We start from the raw sequence: 8,559 nt of genomic DNA, 5'->3' as shown, positions 1-8,559 counted from the left end.
CCTGAAGAATAGCTTAACTTCCTCACTGCTCTCCCTCCTTCCAATCCATTCTCCTGGCAGCCAGCAGAGGGCATCCGCTAAAACTCAAATCTGTATCTGAAGCCTTCCATTCATTAAAACATGGGCATTGCATGGAAAATTCGGGAGGTATATTGCCGAAGACCAACCTGGATGTTTGTATAAGTTATTATTATGAGGCACAAAGAATCTGGAGGTATTTACGATGTCCGCTTTAATAAAGTTACCGTTATCCAAAATCTGAAACTCAGCCTTTCCAAAGTCTCCCAGATAGTCTGCCTTTCAGACGTCCAACTCCCGACACTCCCCCCCTCAATCACACAGCTACATAGTAATCTCCCTTTGCTTTCTCCTTATCCCTATGCACTCTTGGGCTCGAGCCATCTTGTCTTGCCTTCTCTTCCAGGCCCAGTTCCAGGGACCCTGCTCCCTCTCCCTAAAATGAGAGAGCATCCCTGCATTATTAGGATGTAATGTCTCGACAGATTATCATTTTTTTAAAACTACATGCAAATGAGAAAAAAATGGATTCCAGTGGCTCCCCACGCCCAGCTCACACTAGGCCTGAGGAAAGGTTTGACGCATGATAAATAAAAAGATGAATCACTAACAAACGGATATTCCAGGGCGCAAGGCGTTTCTGTGCGCCTGCGTGACACCGGACGGCGTGGGAAGTTATTTGCTACCTGGCTGGTCCACTGCAGCCTCCGGTAGGGGGGGGGGGGGTGGGGCTTTGTCAGCCTCGCCCTGCCATTGGCCAAGATGGTCCGCATTGGCTGACGCAACACCTCTGCGGTCCTGCAGAGCTCGCCCCCAGAAAACCAAACACCCCCCCTCCCACCGCCACCACCATCTTGCAGGCCAGTGCGGAGAAACGGATGGCGTTTTGAGGGCCTGTGGGAATGTAGACTGGCTCCTGGGGATGGCTCGCCAAGCAGGACAAAAGACTGGAAGCTGCACTTTGAATTTGCTCAGTTTTATTAGGATTACCAAGGTTCACAAGGAACAACGAGGGGCTTCTGGGGGGGAGGAGAACAGGAATACCGCAATGACAAGCGGCCTTGCATAGACACCAAGGCGAGCTAGCGGGCACAGCGTGGGGAGGGGGCGAGGGACGGAGGCAAAGAGAGGCTTGGGAGAACAGGGTGGCAGTAGAGCCCCCCAAGGCCACAGCGGCCCTCCCCGCTTCGGGATCAAGGGTGTCCACTCCACACAGCACGAGGAGGAGGATAGAGGGGCCCTGACCAAGGCATCACAATAAATACGTTTAGCAGCACACAGAAGCTTGCAGGGGAGGAGGGCCAAAAGGAAGGGGGAAATCCCCCCTTCCCTCCCCCCCCCAAATAAGAACTCTGCAATTACTAAACCATAAAAATAAACTTTAAACCCGTGTACGAAGTCGGTCACCCCCCAGAAGTGCAATATGGGGCCGCGCGGCCCTAGCTGAGGGGGAGGGCAAATGGGGCAGGGGGAGAGGGATACAGAGAGGCAACCCCTGCAAGGGTAAAATGTTTATCCAGTTTTGCCCCTCTTCCCCGGGTTGGCCCAAACATTTTGGACCTGAAGCACCTCCTCCATGTCAGAGTCTTCAGAGTCTTCCCCTCCTTCGAAGTCGTCTTCGATCCCTTCTTCCTCCTCCTCCTCGCTTACTTCCTCATCGTCACTCTCCTCACCTTCTTGCTGGCTGTCTGTACAGGGGAAGAGAGACAAGGGGCAAGGAGGGGAAAAGAGAGGGTGGTTAGATGAGCAGGTAGATGTCACTCTTTTGTTTGTTTGTTTAAACAACAGAAATTTATCTTCTCAGTTCTGGAAGCGGGAGGATAGTACTTAACAGTGAACAGAGCCTATAGCCTATAGCCAGGGCTTTGGGGGCCTGGAACCACTCCCCAAGCACCTCTGCTTGGAAAAAGCAAGTGTGTGTGTGTGTGTGTGTGTTATCTCAAGCAAGCCCAGAGGGAAGGAGGGGTGGGAGCCCTGCCTCTGGCTTATCAAAATTGATACCATGTCTGAAAGTAGCTTTTTCTCCCCATGTAATGTGTCAATGTATGTGTCTTCTGAGCTCTAACCTTGGCTGAATAAACCTTCTGTTCTTCCCAGGCAGCTCCCCCTCTTCTTTTCCCCAGTCTGATCCAAACAGGCCACACACTCTGTCTTCTTTAGTCCAATTCCCTACCCCCACTCCCACCCTAGGGCTGGGCAGATAGCTCTTCGTCCCCTTCTCCGAAAGAAGATGCCATCCAGTGGCAACTCCTTCAGTTTCCCTATTCTAACTGAATATACGTCTAGATTGAATTTACATTCAATGCCTCCTTCCTTGCCCCTGCCCTCAATGGAAATTTGCCAGAGACCCCATGGCCAAAACCCCCAGGAGTGGTTGGTCTTCCAGCTCCTTCTACCTCCCCCAGGGGCCTGCCTCTCCAAGGTCTGCCTGCCCACAGCCAGGCTCAAACATCTCCCTTGCCTGTCCTCTGCCATCCCCTTCTTAGCCAAGGTTTGATTCTATTGCCTTGCCCCTTGCTCATTCCCTCCTCCTACCCTACTGATGTGGCTCTGCTCATACCAATCCATTGAAACTACTCTTGGCAAGGTCACAGATGACCTATTCAGTGCCAAATCCAGTCCTCATTATACCTGACCTGGACACTGCCCACAATCCCCTCCATGCCCAGTTCTCTTCCTAATTCTACCCTCTCAGAGCCTCAGTTGCCTAATCTATAAAATGGTGATAACAGTACCTAGCTCATAAGAGCTGCTGTGAGGATTAAATGAGTTAGTAAGTAAATCACTTACGATAGTGCCTGGCATATACTAAACACTTCATTAATGTTAACTGGCCAGAATCAGGGCTAGGATTCTGTTCTGGCTTGTTACCCCCTTTTATTTATAACTTCTGACTTCCCAGACACATAAGCAACCACCTGCCTGGGCTACCTGTACCTTATGTCCAACAGGCCTTTCCAACTCCATGTTCCCCTCTGCATTTCATCAATCCTGCCACCATGTCGTTCCCAATCCTAAGAAATGGTACCTCCGTTTGCCAGTCATCCAGGCCAGACCAAACCTGGGAGTCACCGTAAATACTGCCTTCTCCCTCAACCCCCCACGTGCAAACCTTTCTCAGCATTTCCTAAAATACATGTTTTGGTGAGCAGTAAACAGTGGCTTCTGCGGTTAAGAAGTTTGGGAAATGCTGGGTTCCACAATGTTTACATAGGTTTCTTACAGCAGGACTTTTCAGAGCCTTTAAGGGGCTAATGTACCTGTCACTCTACCTGCAAATATTAACGTATGCAGTATTGTCCCCAACATACCTGACTACTGGACCTTTTTGTGAGAAACAGCTTTCAGGGCTGGTGAAGGATCCTCAGAAGACAAACAAGCCTGGGAGTTCCCTGAAGGCCAGGGCTGGGTACAGAGTGTGCTGAATTGTAATACGTTTGCCAGTTTCCCCCTTTCTGTGTGTGAACTTGTCTTTCTCAATTTTCTACCCACCTTCTATCTCTTCATTCCTTATTTGTCTATTGCTCTGTTACAACTTATCTACCCACCAGCTAGAACTGAAATTTGTTTCTTTGGTTCTCTTACAATTGTTAAGTTAAAGGTTCCCTGGCCTTGCTTTGTTTAAAAAGTTGCATAAAATGCTTTTTCTTTTCTCCACAAGAACAGACTGTACTCATGCCTTGATATCCTGACCCTGGCCAGCTTTTTTCTGGGAAGAGAAAGAGAAAAGAGGGGGGCTCTAGGCTCACCTTCCTCACTGCCCTCATCTTCTTCTTCCTCCACTGAGGATCCTTCTTCAGAGATGTTCTCCACTTCGGCCTCAGAGTCATCCTGGTTGTTGCTGTTATCCTGATCCTTGTCAGGGTCATCACTATCATTCCTGTAATCTTCGATGTCTCTGTCGTCATCATCACTGCCTTCATTGTCACCTTCATTGCCATCATCATCACTGCCTTCATTGTCACCTTCATTGCCATCATTATCTTCATCATCACTGCCCTCGTTGTCTCCTTCGTTGTCACTGTCACTGCTGTCCTGGTTGTCACCGCTGCTGCCATGGTTGCCACCTTTGGGATTCTCGGCACTATTAGGGTTCTCATCACCATCAGGATTCTCATCGTTGTCAGCAGTATTTTCTTCGTTGTCATCAGGGTTCTCTTCGTTGTCATCAGTATTGTCTTCAGGGTTCTCACTGTTGTCGTCAGGGTTCTCGTCGTCAGGGTTCTCACTGTTGTCATCGGCACTCTCGTTGTTGTCAGTGGTCTCGTTGTCATCAGAGCTCTCATTATTATCAGTGGTCTCGTGGTCATCGGGGCTCTCATTGTTGTCAGTGGTCTCATTGTCAGGGCTCTCATTGTGGTCAGGGCTCTCACTGTCACAGAGGCTCTCACTAATGTCGGTTATCTCATTGTCAGTGGTCTCAAAGCAGTCGGTGGTCTCCATGAAGTCAGAGATCTTGATGTCATGAATGGTCTCATTGTCGGTGATGTCATCACTGTCTGAAGTCTCGCTGATAATGTCTTCCATTATGTGATAGTCGTCAGAGTCTTCCATAATCACCACCTCACACTTGTCCCTGTTTTTACTGTGGGGAAGCCTGGAGTTGAGTATAGGATTGGTGGGAGGCAGGGCAGACACTAAAAGGTGCTAAGTAACTGAGGAGGCAGTAGGTTACAAGGAATTCAAGGGATGAGGTTAGGGTGGGGAGAGTCCCATTTCTGCTCCTGCCTGCACGACCTCAGGCCAATCACACCCCACTTATGCGTATCATTCTCCACTTGTAAAACATACTGAATTCTCTCAAAGGTCCCTTTGGCCCTATAAATTCTGGGTAACACTTGCCTAATCTTTGTCCCTAACAAACCACCTCTCAGCCACCAATTCCCCCCCCCCATCACCTTTCTTCCTTTTCTTGCTTCTTTCTGTTTGCCCTGTAGCCTCCTTCTCCCATCATGTAGTAGCGCAGAGGGTTGACCCACAGGTCATTTTTGATAATCTGTTGAAAGAAATGAGGGGGGAAGGGGAACAGAGTTATGGGTAAAAGCCCCAGAGCCTACTCCCAATTCCCCAAGCATCCAGAAGCAAGCCTAGCAAGGCTTTCTCTGGCAATGCCAGGAGGGGCCCCACCTCAGCAATCCTGTCAGCCTCTGGGAGGCTGTGGTTTGAGAACCAGCTGAAGAAGCTGTAGCTGGTGTCCTGGTTCCTGTGCCTGCGGGCCTGGGGCTCCTGGCCCCGGTGCCAGCGGATTGGAGTTGAGTGGGACACCAGCCGGCCTGAGAGGAAAGGAGGCTGTAGAGAGGGCACTGGACAAAGACAGATGGGAGTGGGGAGTGACGGTTTTCCCTAGGACCACCTCTTACCAGAGCGGCTGCGCTGGAACTCCTTTACAATCACCATGTTTGTGAAATAGGGGTTTGTCTGGAAATACAGCTTCATCTTATAGCCCATGGAGATATGTCTGAGATCCTGTACCTGCTCAGGTTAGAGGTAATGTTGAAATCCCCACCACACCAAGGCCCTTCCCACCCAAACCCCCTCACCTCCAAGGACCAGATTCCTTGCCCGATCCTAGTAAAAAACATGTCTTTGGTCTGACCTGCAGATTGGTCAAGTAGCGGAAAATGTCTTCATCACGTCGGTTGATCAAGATTGAAATTTTGGGGTGGTTGAGGAACTGATGGAGGGAGCAGTTTAGGTCAAGGAGTGACTGTTCAATGAGAGAAGGAGGGAGGGAAGGCCAGGCAGGGCAGAGCAAAAGAGAAGCTGGAGCAGAATTCCTTCTGTGTTCATGTGACGTGTGGGGAGCAAGTGGGTCATGGGACATGACCCATACTTTTCTTCCTATGATACTATGTGGTGAGAACCTATGTTTATGCAATGTCAGACATCTGTTATTAGGTTGCCTTGCCATGGTCCATATTTGCTGTGTGTCTGGGTGCTAAGGGTCCTATGTCTGTGTGATGTTGTATCCTTGGGTGCTGTGAATTTGTATTCACAAGACATTGTGTGTCTGGGGGCTGAAGCCCCAGGCCCAAGTGATGTTATATCTGGTTGTTGAGGGCCTGTAGTCATGATGTTGCTTATTTGAGTGTTACAGGTCTGTGTCCACATGATTTTGGGTATCTGAGTCTGAAGGTTTGTATCCATGTAATAATGTGTCTGGATGCTGAAAACCAGTAAGTCACATGATGCTACATGTCTGCATGCTGAGGACCTGCGGCCACATAATACTGTGTGCCTGAGTGCTGACAGACTGGGATCATGTGATACTTTGTATGAGAGTGTCAAGGGTCTCTATCCATGTAATTCCATTATGAAGTTAAACCCATGTGTTCCTAACATGTTGTATATATGTACCCCAGAGATAAGATTTTCACCAATAGTGAAGAAGATTCTTCTTACTCTTCTTTCCTTCACTTAACTCCTTGATCTCCACTTCTAGGTACTCCTTCTTCTGACCTTTTAGGGGTTCCAGCTCCTTTCTAGCCCCCTTCTCTCTAGCAAGGATTGGGGTCTCCCTAGTATCTCAGCAGAGACCTAGACTTGAAGAGCCACCTGTGACTTAGGCATCCTTTCTGGGCAATTTCTCTGCTGTGTGCCTTTCCTCTCCCTCTTCACCATCTCTGAGCCACTTTATCTTCTGTGTGTCCCTCCCCTCCTCCTTTCACCATCTCTGGTCCAATTTTTCTGTGTGTCCCTCTACCATCCTCCCCATTTCACTATTGATTTTTATTATGCTCCTCCCCTTTTCTCTTTCCCATCTGTGGTCCAGTTTTTATGCTGTGTGCCTCTCTCCCCCCTTCATCATCTGTAGTCCAGCTTCTCTGATGTTTTGCCCCTCTCCTTCCATTCCTCCTCCACCAAACCTAGGCATTTTTCCAATGGGATCCACCCACACACAAATTCACCCTTTCTGTTCCTCCCCCTTCCCCCCCCTTTTTTATCATGAGCTCCTGGCCCATGAATTTAGATGACAAGGATACTGCTTTGACCCAGAAGCCTGGGATATGCTGGATGATGAGGTCCCTGCGCTCCAGGAAGGGTCTTCGCATCTGGATGAATTTGCGCTTCAGACGGAGGAAGGCCTTGCCTGCCTTTATGTTCACCGCCTCCAGGTCCAGTTGAATGTTTTCCAGTGCCTGCAGGATGCACTCTATCTTCTCGGCATTCTTCTTGCTTTCCTTCTTCACCTTCCTCTGCTTCCTCTTCCTCCTCCTCCTCCGCTTCCTCACGCTTTCCTTTTCATCCTCATCGTCATCTTCCACTAGGATGATAGCCTCTTCCTTCCCCCCTGGACCGGTTAACCTCTGGTACGCCCAGTGCCCTGCGCTACAGGTTTCTAGGACATTCTCTCCAGCAAAACTGCCGGGCTCCACAACCTGAAAGTCAATCTCCACACTTCCCCCAGAAGCCTCCGAAGGAGAGTATGTTTCTAGGCTCTCCGTGGGAGGGGGCGCCTCCCCATACCCTGACTCCATCTCAGGCTCCCAGCCGGGACCCCCAGAACCCAGGGTGAAGTACGCGCGGATCCCCCCCTCCTCCAGAATGACATAGGGCGGCGGCGGAGGCAGAGCGGGGCCCAGCCCCACCCCCCTCATGTCAGCCAGCACCTGTGCCGCCTCGGTTTCCTCCTGGAGCCTCGGGCGCTGCTCGGGTGGAGGCAAGGGCAGTCGCAGGAGCGGCGGGGGAGGCAGGAGTGGCGGGGGAGGCGGAGGCGGCGGAGGCGGTGGCAGCTGGTCGTGCTGAGCGGGCTCGGAGCTGCTCAGGCGGCGGGCCTTGGCCGGAGGCCCCTCATCCTGGCGGTCCATGGCGACCGCGCTCACAGCTCAGGGGATCGCACTCGCCCCTTCGCTCTCGGCCAAACCGCTGCTGCCTGTCACACCTGAAGCAGAGCCACTGCACCTCACACGACCAGCTCTCCCCACAGCCTCGCTCTGGCGTTCCCTCCCACAGCGCCAACCCTACTCCCTCCGCGCCAAGCGTCAAGGCCCCACCCTCTCCGTGACGTCAGAGGCCCATTCGTCCTCTCCAGTGGCTGCCAGCCGCGGCCGCGGTGCTCGCTCTCCCTCGACCTCTGCCTACTCTCACGCAATCCGCTTGCCAACACCACACCTCATCTCTTTCCGATTGGCTCCCCTCCGGGCCCGCCAATCACCGGGCTGACTCCGCCAGCGACGAGAGGGAAACTGCAGGGCGATTGGCTGCAAGGGAAGCTAAGGGGGAAGAAACCCCTCTCCCTCACCCCTCCAGCATTTTATCCAATGGGAAAAGTACCAGTGGTTCTGAAGACCAAAAAACAAAACAAAAAACAAACGCAGGCACCGAGCAGGATGTGCTCAGATAAAATTGGAAGAGCCTCGTTATCGTTTTCCCTCTTAGCGGCCCTCCCCTCAGCAACTACGCACTTCTTAAATCTGCTCCTTCCCCCGTGCCCAGCGTTTGCCCCCTTGGCGAACTCTGATATGGCCCCTCCGGGGGGCTAGGGTTGCCCTAAAGGGGTCTGGAATTTCGAAACCTAGGACCTTTGGTTTCGAGCTAGGT

The 8,559-nt window shown here is 51.4% G+C and overlaps 1 protein-coding gene across 1 annotated transcript; it reads right to left on the bottom strand.

Moving 5' to 3' along the window:
• Positions 1-973: 973 nt before the first annotated feature.
• On the bottom strand, positions 974-7,987 carry TSPYL2 (TSPY like 2). Its single transcript, XM_043570368.1, has 7 exons — positions 7,002-7,987; positions 5,615-5,692; positions 5,379-5,490; positions 5,146-5,291; positions 4,917-5,014; positions 3,768-4,603; positions 974-1,706 (listed from the first exon to the last, which is right to left on the bottom strand). Exons 1-7 carry the CDS (start codon positions 7,824-7,826, stop codon positions 1,531-1,533), a joined length of 2,271 nt encoding a protein of 756 aa, XP_043426303.1. The 5' UTR covers positions 7,827-7,987; the 3' UTR covers positions 974-1,530.
• Between the last annotated feature and the right edge of the window lie 572 nt (positions 7,988-8,559).

This window comes from Prionailurus bengalensis, chromosome X (genome assembly GCF_016509475.1).
Source record: "Prionailurus bengalensis isolate Pbe53 chromosome X, Fcat_Pben_1.1_paternal_pri, whole genome shotgun sequence".
In the NCBI taxonomy this organism is placed as follows: Eukaryota; Metazoa; Chordata; class Mammalia; order Carnivora; family Felidae; genus Prionailurus; species Prionailurus bengalensis.
The sequence above is the reverse complement of the archived record's forward strand: the minus strand, read 5'-3'. Positions and strand labels throughout refer to the sequence as shown.